The sequence below is a fragment of the Chiloscyllium plagiosum genome, chromosome 23, assembly GCF_004010195.1.
Source record: "Chiloscyllium plagiosum isolate BGI_BamShark_2017 chromosome 23, ASM401019v2, whole genome shotgun sequence".
Lineage (NCBI taxonomy): Eukaryota > Metazoa > Chordata > Chondrichthyes > Orectolobiformes > Hemiscylliidae > Chiloscyllium > Chiloscyllium plagiosum.
In genome coordinates this window covers 19,521,027-19,544,072 of record NC_057732.1, presented here as the reverse complement: position 1 = coordinate 19,544,072, position 23,046 = coordinate 19,521,027, and the positions used below count along the sequence as shown (strand labels likewise).

The window sequence follows — 23,046 nt, the reverse complement described above, 5'->3', positions numbered from 1 at the left end:
CAATACCGCCCCAACTCCGTCCAATACTGCCCCTCCCACCTGCCCCCAACCCCGTCCAACACCACCCCATCCCCACCCATCCCTAACCCCACCTGCCTGCCCATCCCCAACCCCGTCCAACATCACCCCAGGCAAAGTGTGTAGGGGGAGAGTGAGAGGGTGGGCTGTCAGTCATTTAGAGACAGTGCCTGGGCTCCCATCCTGTTCTCAGCAGCATTTCAGTAAGCCGACTTCATTTTTAATCACTGTAAACAAAAGACGCGATCAGCGTTAGAAACACGTAATGTTTCTCTCGGGACCTCGAGATCTCCTTCGGATAATCCGATATTCAGATAGTTGAGGTTCATCTGTAGATAGGAAAAAGTAACGCCGTTTTTCGTAAAAGTGAAAATCCTCTTTGGATTAGCAAAAGCAACCACTAACGTAGCTATTTCTTAAATGGGAAATTGCATAAAGCGAACTTTCGAAATGCGGGGTATACGTGTACTATCGTAGTGACGTTCTGATGAAAAATTCTGTTCTCAGCTGTAAATCCATCAACAAGCAAAGGAGGCAACAGTAAATAAAATGTCACCAATTGCTGCTGTGGCACTATATTCAGAAGAGATGCCTGACCTGAAGCAAAAGTTAGCCATAAAACTGAACTTGAGGAACTTGAAGTGACCATTTTTGGTACATTTATACATGGTGGATGTCAACTATTTCTAGCTGGGTTGCTTTTAAAACACACTAATTTAATCAGTACTTGATGGGATTGCAACACCATCATGAAAACTATTCTGATGTAGTTTGGCTGGCGATCCATAGAAATCCAAAGTGATAACAAGCCAAGGTTATGAGAATATTTTAGTTAGAATGCAATTACACTCAGAATATTGATTTGAGAGGTTGAGAGTCCCATGGAGTCCCATTTAGGTTCAGAGTCACATTATAGATATAACAGATGACATCAGGTAATGTGTAAAAACAACAATGTTATTGAATATAATGATAATTGTAACATCTCAATTATTTATGTATCTATGCACATTAAAAGAAAGGAAAAAAGTCAATTTCATCACCGTATATACAGTAATTCCAAATTAATCTATCCAGATTCCTAAAATGGTTAAATAAACCTTAGTACATATATCACCAAATCTCCAGCCATACAATGGTGTGAACTCACTGGTTCGTAACTCTATCAAAGTTCCTTCATTCCCTGTCATCTTCACAGATTGACTGGACCACTTGGCTGCAATAGCAAATCTTCGAAAAGGCGTTCCCTTTAAGTTCAAATTCCGCTTCCATTCTCGCTTTCCAATTCTGCCTTTTTCACATTTTCCCAGACAAAATGATTTTATCAATTCTTTCTTATAAATTTCTTCTCAAAACTCTGTATGTTTACCTGACTTGCTGTCTCTGTTGAGCTTATGAGTTAATTACCTGTCCAGATGGTTGTTCATCCTAGCTGTATGTCTATTCATTGTCCTGGTTTGTAGTTCAAAGGTCATCAGGATCCATACAATTACAAGAGCTAAAATAATTCTATTTTGTACTAACTAAACAAAGTGCTGCAGATGTTCAAAGTAAAACAAAAATACTGGAGAAACTCTGTAGATCGAGCAACATCTGTGGAGAGAAACGGAATTAAGTTTTGAAGTCCAAGATTATTCATCTTGTGAACTGGAAGGGGCTCGAAAATTGTGTTATTTTTAATGTGGTTGAAAGAATGTGAGGAGGACTAAGTGGAGCAGATGGTCAGGATGTTCAAAGCAAAACACAAAGGGAGTGCTAATAATTGTAAATGAAAGATAATAAAATAGGTATAAATGGTAGGCATGAACTGTAAAAAATGGTGGGTACACCTGTTGACAGCTAAGCCAACAAGATGCAAACAAGCTGGTTTTTGAAAGGTAAACAATTTGAAGTTTTGTGTCATTCTTGCAGACAGAGCAGAGATGTTCCACAAAGTCGTCACCCAGTTTGCAATTGGTCATGTCAATGCAAAGAACAAGTAAACCGCTGCTTCACCTGAAAGCTATGTATGAGACTACCTTCTACATACTGATCTAGGTAAAATAATAATTCAGTCACAACAACAGCTGTGAATATGAACAATGTTGCTGCCAATAATTATATAATAATTGTTCTAAAATTTTCCAACCAATTGCACATCATTTTATGAAATTAATGAGAATGTTTCAGGGATGAGGAACTTCAGTTGTGAGGAAGGCTGGAGAAGTTGTGACTGTTTTCCTTGGAGAAGGCTGAGAGGAGACTTGATGAAGATATTGAGAATCATGAGAGACTGCAATATAATTAAGGTGTTGGGATTAGCAGGAGGTTGTGACAATGTGGTAATAATGCAGGTAATCAGGCTAACGTTCTGGGAATGTGGGTTCAAATCCCACTGTGACAGATAGTGAATAGTTGATCAGCAATTAAAAGCTAGACTCTTGGTAGTCATGTACCCATTGTAGGTTACTGTTTTAAAACCCATCTGGTTCACTAATGTGCCAGCTTTACCTGATCTGGCCTAAGTGAAATTCCATAAGACCATAAGACATAGGAGTGGAAGTAGGCCATTTGGCCCATCAAGTCCACTCCACCATTTAACCATGGCTGATGGGCATTTCAACTCCACTTAGCCGCACTCTCCCCATAGCTCTTAATTCCTTGCGAGATCAAGAATTTATCAATCTCTGCCTTGAAGACATTTAACGTCCCGGCCTCCACTGCGCTCTGTGGTAATGAGTTCCACGGGCCCACCACTCTCTGGCTGAAGAAATGTCACATTTCCCTTCTAAATGACCCCCTCTAATTCTAAGGCTGTGCCCACGGGTTCTAGTCTCCCCACCTAACGGAAACAGCTTCCCAGTGTCCACCCTTTCTAAGCCATGCATGATCTTGTAAGTTTCTATTAGATCTCCCTTCAACCTTCTAAACTCTAATGAATACAATCCCCTGTAATTACCTTTATTTAACTGTAACATCATTATATCCAATTTTGCCTTCTCTCTTTCAAACTGCAGTCTGAACTCTATCATATTATGATCGCGGCCTCCTAAGTGTTCGCTTATTTTAAGATCTTTTATGAAGTCTGGCTCATTACATCGCACTAAGTCCAGAGATAGCCTGCTCTCTTGTGGGCTCCATCACAAGCTGTTCCAAAAAGCCATCCTGTAAGCATTCCACGAATTCCTTTCTTTAGATCCACTGGTAACATTTTTCACCCAGGTAAAAACAATGACTGCAGATGCTGGAAACCAGATTCTGGATCAGTGGTGCTGGAAGAGCACAGCAATTCAGGCAGCATCTGCCTGAATTGCTGTGCTCTTCCAGCACCACTGATCCAGAACATTATTCACCCAGTCCACCTGCATATTGAAGTCCCTCATGATCACCGTGATTTTGTCTTTCTGACATGCCCTTCTGACATTTCCTGGTACATCACTGGGCGGCACGGTGGTTAGCACTGCTGCCTCCCAGCGCCAGGGACCCGGGTTCAATTCCAGCCTTTGGCAACTGTCTGTAAGGAGTTTGCACATTCTCCTGTGTCTGTGTGGGTTTTCTCCCACAATCCAAAGATGTGCAGGTTAGATGAATTGGCAATGCTAAATTGCCCAGTGTTAGATGCATTAGTTAGGGGTAAATACAGGGAATGAATCTGGGTGGGTTACTCTTCGGAGGGTCGGTATGGGCTTATTGAGCCGAAGGGCCTGTTTTCACACTGTAGGGTATCTAATCTTGCGCCCCTGCTCCTGACCATTGTTAGGTCTGCACATAACTCCCATTGTGATTTTTTTGCCTTCGTGGTTCCTCAACTCCACTCACACAGACTCCACATCATCTGACCATAATCATTCAGTACCACAGATTTAATTTCATTCTTAATTAACAGGACAACCCTGCCCCCCTCTACCCACCTCCCTGTCTTTTTGATAAGCTGTAAATCCTTGGATGTTTAACTGCCAGTCCTGAATCCCCTGCAACCATATCTCTGTAATGCCTAGCACATCATCATCATTCACAACGATTTGTGCCGTTAATTCATCTACTTTGTTAAGAATACTACGAGCATTCAGGTAAAGCGCATTAATGCTGATTTTCTTATTCTCATGATTTCCAACATCTCTCTTAATATCTAAGTTATCCTTCCTTTTTGCTTTATTCCTAGCCTGCCTTGAACTTAAACTCTGCACACATGCTAACCTGCTGCTTATCTTTCTACCTGACTCCAAGGATTTCCCTTTCTCTTCCCCCCGATTCACAAGTTTAAAGCCCTAGTGGTTAAGGTCTAGAATGCACTGGCTGACGTTATGATGGAGGCAGGTTCAATTGAAGAATTTAAGAGAACTGGACTGAGAAGAATGATGTGCAGGGTTACAGGGGAATAAAATTACATTAATTCATTTGGAGAGCTGGTGGAAATATATTAGGCTGAATGGCTGGTTTTTTTTTTCTTTGCTGTAGTGATTATGATTTTTGGAGGATTGGAGATTGTTGCAGAAAAGGAACCAACACTGATGACAATTCACTACAGGTCCCAGATGCAAAGTATTCCTCCAAGAATTACTTTATGTAATGATGTAGTGATGCAGTATTGTTAGTTACTTCAATATAGTTTTCACAGAGGTACAGTCTGAGGGATTATGAAGCAAATAAATCCTCAGGGAATAGCAGTATTCATATTGGTTTGAGATGATAATGATTGTTTGAGTCAATGGCTAGTTGGAAGCTCTGGCTATGTTGGAAACAAACTAAAGTGTCCATTTTCAAAAATGGTAACAAAATTAATACCCACAGAGGCACCACCATTTCACATTTTCATTGGGTATCAAATAGAATTATTACTAACTGTAACGTTAAATATATAGTAACTTGTCAAAATAACTGAAGTTGATGGGCTTGTGATGGATATTGGTGGACAGCCTATCCACAGAAAGTGGAGTCAGAGATAAGCCAGGTGAAAGTGAAAAGAATATCTGGTAATGGTAGGGGATATGCTGGGCCATGAGTTTACAGATTATGTTTTGAGTACAATCTGGCTACTGCTGATGGCCCACAACATCTCCAGGAATACCTAAACCTGAGTTGCTAATCTGTTGATGTCTATTCCATTTGGCATAGTCGTAGAGTTTTGGGATCAATTAAGTCAGGTAACTGGATGGCTGCTTTGTATTGAGAGTGCAATTCCTATACTGACTGAGGTTATCATGAAGAACTCTTCTTCTCAACCTCTCTTTTTACCTGAGGCATGGTGACCCTTAGGTTAAATCACCACCAGTCATCTCTCTCTGTGACAGCAGCCCCATGGTCTGGTAAGAGTATGGCAACTTTACCTTTTAGAGCCACAATCATGGTGCGGGCTATCTTCAATATGAAGAAAGGACTTTGTCTCCACAAAAGACTGTACAGCAGTCATAATGCTGTCATGGACAGCTGCATTAATGGACAGAGGCAGAAATATTGAAGTGTGAAGGATGTGGTCAAAGACATTTTCCTTTCTCTTTCATTCTTCACAGGATTGTCCTAATTCCTGTTGTAATCCCAGTCAAGCAGCTATATTTTTAGGACTCAACCAGCTCAGTCAGCGGTAGTTCTGCTGAGCCACTCTTTTTTTGGTCAACATTGTAGTCTCCCAACCAGAGTATATTCTGCTCTCATACCACTTCTGTGCTTCATCCAGGTAGTGTTTAACATGAAGAAGCACTGATTTATCAGCTGAGGAAGGGTGGTATGAGGTATTCAGCAAGTGCTTTCATTGCACCTATTTGACATATTGCCATGCGACTTCAATGTCGAAGACTTCCAGGGCAACTCCCTCCAGATTGTACATCACTGTGCCACCACCTCTGCAATGATAATGGCTAGGACACTGTGCGGCGGATATAATTTCCTGGGTATAATTGTCAGACTGTTGCTTGACTAATTTGAGATATAGTGTTCCAAAAAACAGTTACTGTTGCAGGATCAACTGGCTTAAGAATGAAGAATCATTGGACTCCAAAATTAACTCTGCATTCTTCCCACAGATTCTGCCAGAGCTGCTGAGTTTCTCCAGCAATGTTTGCTTTTGTTTCAGATCTCTGGCATACCCAGTTCTTTATTTTGTTTTAGGTTTCGGTTATTCTTTATAAGGGGGAAAGGTCAATTAATTCCCTTCTTAGGGCAGCAACTCAGTGGTTAGCACTGCTGCCTCACAGCACCAGGGTCCCAAGTTCAATTCCAGCTTTGGGCGACTGTCTGTGTGGAGTTTGCACATTCTCCCCGTGAGTGCGTGGGTTTCTTCTAGGTGCTCCAGTTTCCTCCCACAGTCCAAAGATGTGCTGGTCAGCTGAACTGGCCATGCTAAGTGTTAGGTGCATTAGTCAGAGGGAAATGGGTCTGGTTACTCTTGGGAGGGTCGGTGTGGACTGGTTGGGCCGAAGGGCCTGTTTCCACACTGTAGGGAATCTAATCTAATCTAGACTTCAGGCTAAATCGCACTGTTTCAAGCGGGCAACTAAGAGACAGGATGAATAGTAGTGATCCAGATGGATTTTTACTACGGTTGTGCCATTGTCATTATTAATTCTAGACAAAGGCTGAATCTTGGCGAGAGTCAAACCAGCTCCCCAGAAAACTGCCTGGGAATTGGAGGTCCACCGAGAACCCCATTGCCCCACGTTCCCTGCAGGCTGGCAGTTCTCCCGTGCTCTAGCACCTCGATGTGCAAGATCGTATTGGCTCAAAGGAAACCTTTTGAGAGACAAGAACTAAAAGGGCATAACTGACTGGTTTGTGTTCAGTGTACGCGCGTCCGGGTTTGGAGAGGGAGGGCGGAGATCGCCTCTGGGTTGCCGGAATTAGGTCAGAAATTGGCGAACGCCCGGGCCCGGGGGAGGCACTGGTGTTGCAAGATGTCCAGTGAAGTGAAGCAGAGGAAGAAGAACGTGGCCGGTGGCAAGCAGAGCGACGGGGCGAGAGAGCAGCCTGCGAGAGGGAAGGTGTCGGAGGGCCCTGTGAGGAATGCGCTGTGTTTGCTGTCGCTGCTCGCCAGCGCGGCCATGGCGGGGTAAGGGAGAGAGCTGGGAGTCCGCAACGCACATCGTTTCGTCTCTTCGACAACTTCGCCTGTCCCCTGTTCGTTTAAAAACCTCGGGGGTGTTCCCTCTTTATTTAAAACTTCGGAGGGGTTTTCCCCACTTTTAAAAACCTTGGGATGTTCCCTCTTTATTTAAAAACTTCAGAGAGTTGTTCCCTCTTTCAGAAACTTCGGGGATGTTCCCTCCTTTGAAAATTTTCAGGAATGTTCCCTCTTCATTTAAAAACCGTTGAGGAGGGGTGTTGCCTCTTCACTTAAATCTCCGGTGAGAGTTAAATTATTTTATCCCGGGTGCTGAAGGAACTGGGGGGCGGGGGGGAACTATTTCTTTTTGTTTTAAATAACTCTTTGTTTACCTTTTACTGTCGACGATTCAGGATGTACCCTGTAGGCGGACGGACAGCTCCAGTGAGCTGAACGGATTTAATTTTTTTTCTCTAAAACTAAACACACCAGAAAATGGCCGTGATTTTTCTATACATTAAATTGAGTGGAATTGGGCTCCACAAACCACGTTTGCTGCTTGTCAGGGCCCACGCCCGCCACACACACACACTCACAAAAAGTGGGAAATATTTGCTCGAATTCCTGCTCCAATAAAAACGGCCCGGAGTGATGAAACTTGGTTTAATCCAGTGGGAGATCCGCGATGTCTGAAGACGGTTATTGTTATTATTCTTCTTCCCTGTGAGGACCTCGAAGCAGATGTGTGGACGTGGTCGCTTGTGACCGTTTGGTTTTTGAAACCCAGCTTTGGCGCCTTGCGTCGAACGGAGCGTGAACCCCGGGCTCCCTTCAACTTTGACTCTGTCCGACTTGAACCGACTAAGAAACCCTGGGATGGGGCCAATTCCGAAGTCGCGTGGCTTTAATTTGGATATGCCGCCGAAAGTTTCATACTTCCCCGCAGCCTCTTTGTGTGGATCTGCTGCACGTCGGGCTCTGAAAGCAGTACCCGCTTCATTGGATTGTGAGAGTTGTAGAGTCGTAGAGATGTAGAGCACGATCACTGTCTTGATCAGGAAGATGACACTTCATCCCTCCTACTGTGGTGTTCAGTGTCCAGCACCTCAAGGACACTGTACTGGATGCTGAAGTGAAATAGAAGCAGAACACCCTGTGTTCACATGGTTCACATTTTAGATTGGAGTCCCTTTTTCTGAACTAGAACAAGGCTACCTTTGTTACTCTCTCCCCACATCCTGTCAGATGAATATTTTCTGTTTTTTACTAAAGATTACAACATTTACAAGGCATATGGGTGGATAGATAAAGAATTTAGAGGGATACGGGCCAAATACTGGCAAATGGGACTAGAACCAGGATGTCTGGTCAACATGGATGAGTTGGACAGAAGGGTCAGTTTCCATGCTGTCAACTCAATGATTCTATAATCCAGGTTCTCTCTGCATTGCAATCAAGAAGAGAGTGGTTAGACAAGTCATTGAGGATACCATATTAAGAAAATCACATTCCATCGCCAAACCCCTTGAAAGTGGTTTCTTTTTTCAAATTGCAAATGCAGTGTTGAAAACCAAAGTTAAACAAAGTACTGTGGATGCTGGAAATCTAACATCAAACCATAAAATAATCAAAAAGCTCACATCTGCCAGCATCTGTGGAGAGAGAAACAGTTGCTGATTCATGTCCACTATGACTTTCTCAGAATGGAGAAGAGTACTATTGTCTCAAAGTTAACTCTGTTTATTTCTCTATAGATGCTGCCAGACCCACTGAGCGTCTCTGCCATTTTCTGTTTTTATTTGAAAGTCAAAGTATTGGCTGATGGCTTCCTTGATATGATTTGCATCACTAACCAACATATAATTCACTGTTAGGTCATCAATAACACTTGCTATTTGCATGGCAGTTGTTTATGTTCATATTTTGCACTGAACCGAGGTGCAGAGCTGATGGTATAACCTTTTACTACCTGTTTATCCCTGAGCCCCTTTCTTGTAAATCAGTTAGCTTGATCTTTATCTGTTTTAAAGATATTGCCATGATGATTTGAACTATTGCCTTTCAGTTGCTGTTGCTTTGAAGATTCAAGTACCAAATTGTAAATAAGTTCACTATTGTGAAATTTGTCTTCTGTTTTTGCAGGCTCATGTTCCAGCAGTCAGCTAAGTTTGCTGATGTGGAACAAAAGTACCAGCAGCTGTACATGAAATCTGTAGCTGCCCAGGCCCTGGAAGATGAAATTAACAAAGTTTCAAAAAAGGTAAATGTGAGAAAACACCTGTTGTAGAAAGTTAAGCAGAAAGATGCATAATGGACTAAATTTCAATTTAAAAAGGAAGTTCCTCCAAGTTCACATAAATATCATTACTTAACATTAAGAAGGACATCTTGTCATGCAGTGATAAGACTCCCCTCCAAATTCTTGAACTGCATCCCATATGAGGACTGCTCACAGCACCAGGGACTCGAATTCGATCCATCTTCGGGTCACTGTCAGTGTGGAGTTTGCAAATTCTCCCTGAGTCTGCATGTGTTTCCTCTGGGACTTCTCGTTTCTTCCATGGTCTAAAGATGTGCAGGTTACTTGGATTGGCCATGCTAAATTGCCCAGAGTGTCAAGATAGATTAGCCATAGGAATTATAGGGCTCGGGTAGGGGGTGTTGGGTCTGGGTGGGAATCTTTTCGGAGGGTCTCTGTGGACTCGATGGGCCAAATGGCCAGCTTCCACACTGTAACAATTCTGTGATCCTAAGATGGCCATACAGATTGATAATGAGCCTAGAAGTCCTTCCACTATGCCTGATGGCAGGTGACAGTAACACAAGAGTTTTCTGGTCAGCTATCTTGCAGAGGACAATGGCAAATCACTGCAGTACTTTTCCTGTAAGAAGTGCATGGTCCAGCCTTTGGAAACAAGGCTTGTAGAAGAGACAGACATACACAATATTCACTATAAGCCTTATTTGGTCCTGCATCGGTAATGTAGCATTCCTGACATCAAATAAGAGAATTATAGAATCCATACAGTGTGGAAGCAGGCCATTTGGCCCATCAAGTCGACATTGACCCTCTGAAGAGCATCCCACCCAGATCCAACCCCCCCCCCCCCGCCCCATCCATGAAAACCTGCATTCCCATGGTTCATCAACCTAACTGACACATCCCTGGATACTATGGGTAATTTAGCATAGCCAATCAACCTAAATCTCAAGAAAAAGTGTGAAATTGAATTCACCTAATTAGTGGGTTAGAACGTGAAAATACCCCAAAATTTTTGGATTAGTTTAATTCTCCATAAGGGAGAAAACGTCTATTCAGCTATGAAGTCTGTGACTGACACTTTACTCTCTGAAGCAATGCATTCTATATTGAAGAACTCTTCTACTTGGGGCACCGAAGGTTGAGCAATAGATATGGCCTTGCATGGAGTGTCACTGAACAAATGAAGGCAATTAGATGAGAAGCCAAAAGTGAAACCTACAGTTTAAGACTTTATTTCTCTTCCTGCAAAGCATGAATATAATTGTTTCCATTCAGTTTTAGTTTAGGTTCCTTGCTATTATTGTAATTTTTCCAAGGAATATGATTTGATCCCTTTGTACTTCTTAAGGATATCATTAATTAGGTTCTATACATAGAAGATGATGATGCCCAGTAATTTTATGTCTTAATAACATATGTTTTCAGTGTGTATTTACTGTACTGGAGTATTTGAATATTATAGGAAGAAAAGACTTGAGCATCTGTCATAGCCTTTTTCTGCTTCCCAGAAACATCTCAAAGCACAATGTGCAATATATTGCTATGAAGTTTATTGAATGTTGCTTGTGCTATTGGCTGCTAGGTTGATTACCAAATATTCCAAAACACAATTCCTTTGGTAACAAATGATTAAAATGACTTGCAAGTATGGCAATATGTAATTCTGTTTTAAAGGTGATTAATTTGTGATTGTATCTTTGCTACAAATTTACAAACTCAAATCCAAACTAAAGAAAAAAAACTTCATAGTTGGATGCAATTCAAAGTGTACAGCAGAACTTTGCAAATTTGTTTATATGATTATAAAAGACGAAGCCATGAGGAATATATGAGGAAATATTGCACTAGAGCCTTTTAGGTTAAGGCTTTGTTTTGAACAATCCATATGCAGCTCTTGATGCTACCTGAGGTTATTGCAGCCTAAATTAACTTGCTGATCGAGGTCAGCATCTTATGACAAAAACTTTTCAAAACACCTTTAAAATATCTCCTTGATCTCAAAATAATTAAATAGATATGCAAATATTAAAATTGATATTGACCAAGGGGATTTCTGCTGAACCATTTTAACACTTCATGTTGCTACTGGATATTCTTAGCCTTTGGTAATGCACGTTGCAAATTTGGGTCAGCAGTAAAACTTGCGGTGCATTCTGATAAAAGATGAGCTCTTTAGTGATAGATTTGTTTTACAATTGCATACTATCTAATCTTTTTAACTGCAGTGTGATTCATTTTAATTTCTGTTTTGAAAAATGCTGTAATGAGTAAAGGCAAGAATATTCTCATGTAAAAATACACAGGGAAGGTTTTCTTCATTCATCATTTGGAGTAAAGTATAAACAATAAAATGAAGATGATGTTAGCCGTTTTGCTAAACGTACCAATCAGTGAAAATCTTCCTCTTACTCTAACAGTGGGAATCACTGCCTTTTGTTAGGTGAGCCACTAGTTTGGTGAAATACATGGAAATATTGGGATATTGTATTCTGCAATAATTGCTCCCTGGAATAATCTTAGATAATTAGCATTAACATGTTACGATAAAGCTATTTAAAGCAACCTCAAAAAAGCCTGTGCTTTTGTTGTAGATAAAGACTTGAGCAAGAATTTCTCTAATTCTCCAATTTGCTACAACTTTGGAAGATATGTAGAAACTCCAGCTAGTTGAGGTAGATAAGGTGTATTCTGCTGAAGTTACGGCAAGCAATTTGCAGAACCCATTAGGAGTTTTGCATTGATGAATGTTGGAAGAGTTATACTGAGCTTTGGATCCATGAAGGCAAAGTTTCTGTGTTCAAACTGAGTCAGTCTAATGGATTTGCCCATTATATTTTTTGCTTCATCATTCAGTTGTAATACATACATTATTCACTTATGCTCACTGCTTAATAAAAGGTTCAACTCCTCCATTATTCATTATCATATATTTTCCGATACTGATTCACCAATTATGGTTTGTGATGTTGGGGGTTACTGTGCAAGATGCCTTTAATCTCAAACATTTCTAGCCCTTCGGAAAAAACGATGAAAACACTTTTATCCATATAGGCATTTTCTTACAGAAAATGCTAAAGATGCTTCTCATGTAGAAGGAGAAGTGTTTATTTCTTTTTTTTTTGTTAGAAGGAATAGCCCAATTTTCTCTCTTCAAAACACCATGTTGAGATATTCCTGCTGCTTGAAGAATTTGATGCTGCACTGACCATACCTGAAAACTGTTGATTGACTTATCTTTTTGATTCTCATATCATACTTAACTGAAAAAACATAACTTTATTTTGTGATGACTATTGATGATTGTCAACTCATTTCAAAAAGCTGGACTTAAAAATTGAATTGCCAGGGCTATAAGAGCCACAACATTTGGTTGCATTTGCCTGCTACTGGTAATGTCTCTAAATCTTACTTCTGGGACAGTATATTGAAACATGTCTTTTGACCTAAACATTCATTGATATCACAAGTCATGTTATATTATACAGCATTTATATCAGTCTTTTTGTAGGATCAGTTAGTTCAGTTGGTTGGACGACTGGTTTGCAAAGCAGTGGGGCATGAACAGCACAAAATCAATTCCCACACTGACTGAGTTTACCATGAACAAATCTCCTTTGAGTCTCTTCACTAACCTGAGGCGTGGTGACCCTCAGGTTAAACTCATTCTCCGTCAACCCGCTCTAATGGGAGCGCAGTCTATAGTCTGGTAGGACTGTAGCGATTTTACCTTTATTTATCAGTTTACGTTTCATAAACTACAGCTTGTTTCATTTCTCCAATATACAAACAAGTTAGGAAATACATATCTGTCTTTGATCGGCATGGTCTTGTTATGTCGATGAGATAATGTCAATTGTCACAGTTCTGGTATTCAGTTACCTGGAAATCTGGTTTTTGAAGCTAGTTTTCAACCAATCGAAGGGAAACCCTTTGATGTTGTGCCCACCAGCAAAATGAATGATGGATTTAAAGGATAGAAAAAAATTATTTTTTGCAAAGCAAAGTATATAATAAACTACAAATGGCTCAGCAGGTGTCATTTATGATATACATGTACATAAAATATAATTTGCTATAATCTGCAAATATATCCATTTCATGTACAGAGAAGGCTGAGACACTGATTCATCAAGGATTGTTCATGCAGGTAGAGATGCAAAATGGTTGTACATTAATTAGAGTTATCTCTACTTTTCCCCCAAATATTATGCTACAAACTGAGAGATGGAGCACTCGTTTATCCCATTCCAGCATCTATTACCAAATAAGCTGTCTAAGTGTGTTTACCAGTTTAGTGTCAATGTTTGCATGGGGTCACATTTTTTTATTGTGGACAACTGCTTACTGAGAACTAGATTGAAATCAAAAAACAGAGGCGGCTTTCATTCCATAGCCTGCCTGAACTCAATCAGATCCCATAATTGAAAAGTCAGTTTCTAATATAATGCTGCACATTAATACGTCTGATTATTTTTGTAGTATATGGTTAATATGATAGTGAAAAAGATTATAACTTCTTTCAAATACGCTATTACAGTAACTAGTTTATTTAATAGTTTAAGCCCAATACTGTCTGATACCTTCAAAAATGACAGTCAGAGAATCTCAAAATTTCTTGCAGACTAGATTATACATAGTCTTTTCTGCCATTACATTGGATTGCCTTTTTGAACACTTCGAACATTACTATATTTATCAAACAGAGATCTTATGACCATTGATTTCTTTATATAACTTAAGCCAATACTCATAAGATCCTGTTGTGAGTTTTCCCTATTGTTTCGGTATTGTGCTGCAATAAGAATGTGACTTGGTGTGCTTAATCTTTGGTCACTTTGTTTCTGACATGTACTACATTTTTGAATTAATTTCAATAAACTGAAGCTCTTTGAAAAACAGTTCCAGAGGAATTGTAGCTGATATTATTATGTTTGATACTCCTCTGGGAAATTTAGTCAGCAATTTGTAAAAAAGATGTCTACTTTGCTCACTCTTGCTGGTTTCTTCTGTGATGTAATAAGTAGTCTTTAAATGCATTGTTGGAGACTGACACCAAAACCATAAGCACTGTGCCCTTTGTGTACTCATGCACAGGTGAGGGCTGCTGCTGCTCCTCTGTTTGCCTCTTCCTGTTCTCCAGCACAGTTCAGAGTATTTTTTATTGTGAAAGCTAATCCAAACAGCAGTGCCAGAATCTTGTGAACTGTTTATGAAGGATCAGCAGGTGCCCACAATTCTCTGGAAATATTAAACTGAAGCCCTGGTATCTGACATCTGTGACATTGAGTGTACATGCTTGAATGTGCTGTCCATTCTGCACCTTAAAGTGAACTTAAATAAATTTCTAGGACGATGTTTTGAAGTCAAATTCTTGGAAAGGAGAAGATGCTGATTAGCAGTAAAAACATTTACTATTTATGTCAGAATGAACTTGGTCACTTTTATTGCTGATTAAGTAGATCTGCCCTGTTTTGTGTTGCGGATACAGCTGGAATCATCCGAAGACGTCCTGCAGAAAGCACTGTCATCCAGCTCAGTCATGACCCTCTTCGAACAGGAGATGTCAGAACTCCGCAGCAGTATGACTAGTCTACAGAATAAAGAACAGATGATAGCAAGAAAAATGCAGCATGTCAATGAAAATTTTCAAAATATTTCGGACACCTGGAAACAAAGCTTAAATGAAATAAACACTGAGATTGCCAACTTGAAGTCAGAGTCAAAGAGCATGCATAACAAAATTTCATCAGAAATTAATACAGTTGAACAAGGTGTGAAGGATCTCACCAAAAAGATGGAAGATTTAGAAGGGAGTACTATGAGAAACACAAAGGCGATTGAGCGGCAAGAGGAGGATGATTTGGGTGGCCTTGAGAAGCAAGCGAACTGGAATATGAAAACTATTGAGAAATTAGCTGAACAACAGATCAGTTTGATTTCAAAGGATAAAGAATTAGGAGAAAAACTCTCTGATTATGAACCTAAACTTAAAGAATGTCAAGAACAACTTCCCATAATTGATAATGGTGTCCACTCTGTTCTTAAGATATCCAGTGACCTCCTTAGCACTGAAAAGAAAATAGATGACATGACAGTCCAGATATTTAATTTGGAGGACAACATGCTGAAAGTCGTAACTGAGATATTGGACATTAAAAAAGAGCTGGAAATGTTATTGTCTGATGGTCAGTTTAAAAGTCAATAAATTATCTAGATGCCATGAAAGCTGTGTGATGGGATATCATCGAACAAGAAGGAAGAGGAGAAGAGTCCATGGCTTTCTACAATTAAAGTCACTGCATCAGTAAACTGTGCACACAAATGCAATTAACGGCACTCTTTTGATGCATTCTAGCTTTGCTTTTGGGACAGGAAATTTCCATAGGTGCAAATGTAGTGGCATCAAGTGTAGTTTGTTGGACTTAACTGCTGGTAAAATAAATCATTGGAAATGATACAACCCAAAAGATTGCTTTGGAAATAATGCTTAAATTTGTTGAAAGACATTACAGATGTTGAAAATTAGAGTAAAAGCTATGGGAAGAGTATAATTTGTAACTTTTAAAACAAATCATCATGTTTGCTTTCAGACATTGTTCACAGATTAAACACGTTAATTTTATTTCAGTGATAATATCTAATGAGTGAAACATTGACGGCAATTTGAAGGAAATGTGTTTGTTGTGACGAGCAACCTGTGTTGTGCAATCTGCAACCATGTGTTTTTGGGAATATAAATACAATGAGGTGAATGGTGAGGAGTAGCTTTAGATTAGTTAAGAAGCTATGAAGTAAAACTTTTAAATTTCAGTAGAAAGGCAGGTGATAGGCACAAAGTAAACTTAGCTCTTCAGGGACTGAAGCTGGCATTCCAGACTTTTAAAGTTCTCAGATGTCAGCTACTTCCAGGTCTAACCCTGTTTGTGTCTTTGGAGAGACTGACAAGTAACAAGCCATGTTATCTTTGTCCAGTTTGGGAAGGGAAGTGGGTTCCAGAGATGGGAGCTCAATCCACTGCTGGCCATGTCAAGGAAGGTTGGCAGATCCCATAGTGTGACCAATGGAAGCACTGCTGAGGCTGTGAAGAAAGCACTGTCTGTAGCTGCCACCAGCACGAAGGAAGCAGTTGAGAATATGTGACGCATAGCATTGGAGACATCTGCCTTCACAAATTAACAAGGCTGAAAGATGAGGATATAACACACTTGCCATTTTCTGCCAAATAAATTAAATTTAATTTACACAATATAGTCTCCACCCCCACTTGTGGGGGTGCAGATGCAGTGGAGAGAGGGTCTGGACAATGTGGAAAGACTATAATTTGCATGTTAAATGTCAGTTAATTGAAGTAAAAAACTCTGCTACCAGTGTGCTCCTATTGTACTTCAGAGGGAAAAGTATGGGGAAACAGCAGGTGGCCACTCTAAAGTTCCAAGTCTGTTACTCACTCACCCCATCCCCACACCCTATTATAAATTCTCCTTCCATGGCCTTGGAAAAATACTGGCCTAAGTCTGCTGAGTGTGGTACATGTTGGGGGAACATTTGTAGACATCTTTAACCTCTCTTTACTACAGTTTGAAGTCCCCATCTGCTTCAAGAAGACCACTATCATCCGGGTGCCAAAGAAAAATCATGCAGTCTGTCTCAATGACTACTGCCTGGTGACTCTGACCTCCATAATTATGAAGTACTTTGAGAGGTTAGTCATTGATCACATTAACTCCAGCCTATCGGATTGACTTGACCCTTTGCAGTTGACCTGGTATAATAGGTTAATCTCTCTCTGGTCCTGCACTCATCCTGGAATATCTGGATAAGAAGGATACCTATGTTGGGCTCCTGCCTATTAGCAACACCATAATTCCAAAAGAAAGCTCATGTCTAAACTCTGAGACCTAGGTCTTGGCTACCCGCCCTCTATAACTGGATCCCGACTTTCTGACCTGTAGACCACAATACGTAAGATTGTGACAATATCTCCTCACTGATGACCTGCAAGGCTCCGTACCTCGCCCCCCACTATACTCCTTATACACTTATGACTGTGGGGCCAAATTCTGTCCCAACTCCATTCACATGTTTGCTAACAACAGCACCATTGTAGGGCAGATCTCAAACAGCAATGAAACAGCATCGAGGAAAGGGATTGAGTGCTTAGTGACCTGGTGCAAAGACAACAATCTCCCCATTAATGTCAACAAATCGAAGGAGCTGGTCATTGAGTTCAGGAAGCAGAGTGGAGGGCACACCCCCTGTCTGCATCAGTGATGCTGAGATGGAAATGGTCAAGAACATCACCTGGAAATGATTATCGCCAACCATCTGTCTTGGTACACCCATGTCAACGCAGTGGTCAAGAAAGCACAATAATATCTCTACTTCCTCAGGAGGGTAAGGAAATTCGACTATTAGCAATTTTTATATATGTGCCATAGAAAGTAGTGTATCTGGATACATCAGAGCTTGGTATGATAATTGCTATTCCCAAGATTGCAAGAAACTACAGAGAGTCATGAACACAGCCCAGTTCATCATGCAAACCAGCCATTCACCGACTGCATCTATACTTTCTGCTGCCTCGGGAAAGTAGCCAACATAATCAAAGACCACTTTCACCCTGGTTATACTCTCCCATCCTCTTCTGGCTGTGAGAAGATATAAAAGATATTTATATACATGTGCAAATAGATTTAAGAACAACTTCTTCCCTGCTGTTATTCGACTTCTGAATGGACCTCTCAAATTTTAAATTTAATGTTGATCTCGCTGTTGTGCACCTTCTCTGCACTGGTAACATTGTATTATTTTCACTATTCTATTACTCTATGCACTTTGTATTGTCTGATCTACCTGTACTGCATGCAAAACAAAAATTTTCACTATCTAGATACATGTGACAATAATAAATCAAATCAAATGCTATTTGATTTTACTGTTAATATTATTTGCTCTATATTGAATTACAAGAAAGGTATATACTACAAAGACCTAGAAATTTAAACCGAAAACCAAAAATTCTGCAAACAGTGTAACATTTTCTGCATTCAGAATAATCAAACTGAGATGTTAATACTTCCTGTCCCTAAACGCTACCTATAAAAGGTCAGTGTTTCCCCAATTGTTCCTTTTATGGAATAAGAATTTGATTCTTGGGTATGACTGTAATTTATACTGTGCTGAAATGTGACCAGTTTAAATCCGTTTGATTGCTTTTCAGATTTGATAATAGTAATGAAATAAGGTTTCATTTTCCACTTTACTCATTTTTGAATCAAAAATGGTTCAATGGTTATTAAATTAAGTGTCTGATTCAGTAACCTGATTGTATTTAATAACGTTAGGAGTTATACATGTTGGAATTGAATCAGATACTGATTTGCCCTCTATATGCAAGCATTTTTTTAAAAAAACTTTTGTTATTTCTCCCCACTCATTTCTCTCTCACTGTCTCTAGTAATATAAATAAGCTACCCAATGGATATGACAAAAGCACCTCAAGAAAGACCTACTTGTTACGATTTAAAAAGTGTGCCAAAACTGAAAGAACTGTCCCACAAACCAATTCAATAACAAGCTAACTTAATTAGAATCTGGTCATAATGTTTTTCCTTACATACTTAAGTAGTTTGTGTACTGGCCAGTGCAGCAAAACCTGGACAAAAAGCAAGCAACATTCATATCACCTCAGTGTCAGATAACAACCACTTCTAACAACACAAAATTTAGTGAGTCTTTTTGACACTTATTGGCATTGGCATTGTCAGTTTTGCCTGCTGTCAACATTCTGTGCTTCACTGTTATCAGAAACATAACTTGATCAGTCACATAATTACCGTGGCTGCAAGAGTCTGAAACTTATTCACCTCCTGACTCCCTAAAACCGGCCCACAACATACAAGTCAGAAGTGAAATGGAATATTCTCCACTTGCATGGATCGCTAAACTTACTCAATACTCAAGAAATTCGGCACATACAAGAAAAGCCACCTGCTGATTTGGTACCTTGTCCACCACTTTAAACACCCACTCCCTTCACTGCTTGAAGATGTGTTTAAGAAACATTCCAAGACTTTTTGGCAGCATCTCAACAAAACCATGATTTTGACCACATAGAACGACAATGGAAGTAACTGCATGGGTACACAAACTCCAAGTTCCTGTCCAAGTCAAACTGTATGCTGACTTGCATTTCTTCATTGCTGCTTGTTAAAATCTTTTCTCTTTATGTAACAGCATTTTGGGTGTTCCTTGACCACTTGGGTACAGTAGTTCGTGAGGCTGGCTCATTACTTGCTTAAGAACAATTAGACATTAAATAATGGCCTTCCAGTATTTTGTTTTCTTTCATGCAATATGAGCATTGCTGGCAAGGCCAGGGTTTGTTACCCATTCTCAGTTGCCCTTAAGAAGGTGGTGTCGAACCATCACTTTGATCCGCAAGGGTCCATGATGTGCAAGTACACAATGCTGTTAGGTAGGGAGCTCCAGGATTTTTATCCAGTGACAGTGAAGGAATGGCAATTCAGTTACAAATCAGGATGACCGTTATCTTGAAGGAAATGGTAGTGTTCTCTGGAAACTTCAGGTTTCAAGCGTTCTGGTCAACGGTAACCCATAGGATGTTTATAGTGGGGATTTCATTATGATAATGTCATAGAATGTGGTTACATGATCTCTTGTTGGAGATGGGCATTGCCTCACACTTGCATGAGGCAAATGTTATGTTCCACTTCAGAGCAAGCCTGTATGTAGTCCAGTCTTGCTACAGAAGAACTGCTTCATTATACGTGATTATTTGCAAATTAGACATTAAATAATGGCCTTCCAGTATTTTGTTTTCTTTCATGCAATATGAGCATTGCTGGCAAGGCCAGGTCCACACTGTAAGTAATCTAATCTAATCTAATCTAATCTAATCTAATCTAAAAAATTGCATTGAGCATTTTCTAAACGTTAGTAATCAATTGCTATTTCTGACCTCATGACAGAGGAACATCATTGATAAAGCAGTCAAGGATATTTGGCCTAGGACTCACTGCCCACATCTTATGAATGAATACATGATATATGTAAAGGATCAAAAGAGTTCAAGATGAAGGCAAGATTTATTTTAAAATAATTATAAATAAGATAATGAGCTGGGGAAAGCATATGGTAAACGTCTGTTTGGAATTACAAATAATACATAATTAGTATATAATAAGAGGTAATTCATTTCTCTATGTTTTTGGAGAACTATTTGGTCATTTGCTTTGATTTTCACTGTGCAACATGAATACAACAGAAGCATTCACGGAGTATTACCTGTTCAATATATTAAATAATAGCATCCTCTTCCCCATATGAATGCCAAATGGCATGGCATTCTAAATAATCACGTGTGATAATGATTTTATTCAAAAAACCCTAAGTAACCATTGAATTTGCATAACACGTTTGCAAAAACAGATCTCATTAGTACCATAACTATTGTACAGTTTTGCAACTTGTAATAATACATAGTCTGTGTCCTATAAAAGCTGCTTCCATCAAATACAACCTTATTTCAGTTTGAATACTTGAAGAATTGTTGGCTTCTCTCAAATTATTTCCATTAATTATGCTTGATACTGCCAGAAGTATCTACTCAGAATATACAGCTAAGTCCGACAGCCTACAGAAGGTTATGTAGTACAGAGACTGACGTCCTGTTTTCACAGATCTGCATTCTGTTGTCAGTATTCCATATGTCCACAAGGAACAAATCTTGAAACCAACATTTAAACTTTGCTTTGATTTCTCAAAAGAGATGGACGATTTGCATTACACATTTTTCTGAATATTTGATGGAAAAAGAAGCAAATCTACTGGAAATAACTCACAGCCATCCCCAAATTCAAGGCCACCAGAAGTCTACAATGGCTTCAGCCTCATTTCTGCAATAAACTTAATAAAATCCTGCAGCTGGACATGAAGATGCAATGGTAGATTCAGAGGTGCAGAAGAGTTCAGTGGGGACAGGAGTGTGGAGAGGGTATAGTGCTCAAAACAGCAACAAAGTCCTGTCAAAATCCTTACTGTCAAATATTTAACTTTTTAAATTGATAGTTATACACTGAGTGCTTCTGTTTTATTCATGTTGCACATGAATATCAAAGCAAATATCTAAACAGTTCTTCAAACTTCCCACAAACAGAATAATGGATTACCTTTTTCACATCAATTAAAATCATTAATTATTCAAGTTAATTTATTAAAATTGAGCAAACTGTCCTGTGAAACAAATCTAAATTAAGATAGAATTGCTGCAGAAGCTGGAAAAATCAAACTGCTTTCAATAAAAAAACTAGAATGAATCTCAGTACCTGTTTAATACATTTACCAATTCCAAATACACATATTCACAATACTTGATCACAATCAGATGCAGATTTGTGGGTACGATTGGCAATATAGTGCATTGGGGGGAAGCTGAATCAGAGCAAGTCATGGTCACAGAATGTAGGTCAAGGAAAATGTTAACAGATCAGGAAGAAAATTCTGTGGTGGATCTTACAGGCCCTGACCCCAAATTCCCAGTCCTCGAACAATAATGCCATGATTGTTCTTGCATTGAAGGACCACTGCACATTACACTCAATCACTGCACCATACTACACAGCTATTATTGTAGAATATTAGTTATATCGGCTTCCAAAATAGACTGATCCTAAAGACTGAAAACTTGAGAGGTTCAGTAGTTAAGAAACTTGCCACGGGCAGCCAGCTAATAGTTTGCAACGGAGAGGCTTTTGCAGAAAGCTAACCCTTTCTCTGAGGAAAGGCATGTCCCTACAGATACATTGAGAAAAAAAATAATAGAACCAAAAAAAAGTGAGATTCTCCACAGGGATCACAAAGTCAACAAAGTATTCTTGTGGCAGACAGCCATTTAGCACAAATTTCACTTGTGGAAATATTTCTTGCCCCAATATATTCAGTATTATAGTCAACATTTTTTCCCTTCCATGTGATGTGCAAGCTATGTGAGAATGACCAGTACTTTCACATAAACCATCAACAATTAAAAATTGAGAAAACTGTCAACTAGTTTTAGACTTTGCATCACTAATGTACCAGAAATTGCTCCTCAGTGTCTGAGAGAATGTGATGGTTCTAGAGTAGCTTTGTACTTTGTTCATGTGTTATATTATTTATAATTGTATTACAGTAGAAATGGTATATCTTGTAACAGTGCTTTTGTCTCATTTTCTCACTGTGGTCCTGAATAGTTTTCATTATTAAACAGACCACTTTGTATTTGCAAATTTGTTGAAGATATTGATGATAATTGCAGTCATGGGGCACCACTTGGATTCAGCAAAATCTCTGCTGCACTCTCATACTCAACTTGGACAGACAGAAAATCACCAACAAATGTTACAGATGCATAAAGCAGAAGCAGTTCTCATTTAACTTTGGAAAGAAGTTTGTTATTGATAAAATAACAAATCTTCAACCAGAGGTTAAAAAGCAGAGACAGGAAACCAACTATTTGCATGAGGTGGGTTGCGATTGTTATTGTGAGGTTATGAGTCTTGTGTTCTGTCGCCATTTCAAATTGAATCTTTGCTGGTAGTGTTTTCTAGATTTTGGGAAGTCAAGTGGCTAAACAGAACCACTTACCTGCTGAGGAGAAAGTGAGGTCTGCAGATGCTGGAGATCAGAGCTGGAAATGTGTTGCTGGAAAAGCGCAGCAGGTCAGGCACCATCCAGGGAACAGGAGAAT

The 23,046-nt window shown here is 39.5% G+C and overlaps 1 protein-coding gene across 3 annotated transcripts in view; it reads left to right on the top strand.

Moving 5' to 3' along the window:
- Window positions 1-6,408: 6,408 nt before the first annotated feature.
- Window positions 6,409-23,046, top strand: part of LOC122561674 (inhibitor of nuclear factor kappa-B kinase-interacting protein-like) — a 28,676-nt gene continuing 12,038 nt past the window's right edge. The window contains exons 1-3 of one of the 3 annotated variants that reach the window (XM_043713656.1): window positions 6,410-7,039; window positions 9,176-9,293; window positions 14,785-18,214. In XM_043713656.1, coding sequence (XP_043569591.1) covers window positions 6,885-7,039; window positions 9,176-9,293; window positions 14,785-15,501 — 990 coding nt within the window. In that variant the 5' untranslated portion in view covers window positions 6,410-6,884 and the 3' untranslated portion in view covers window positions 15,502-18,214. The other 2 variants (XM_043713655.1, XM_043713657.1) reach the window with 2 other exon arrangements.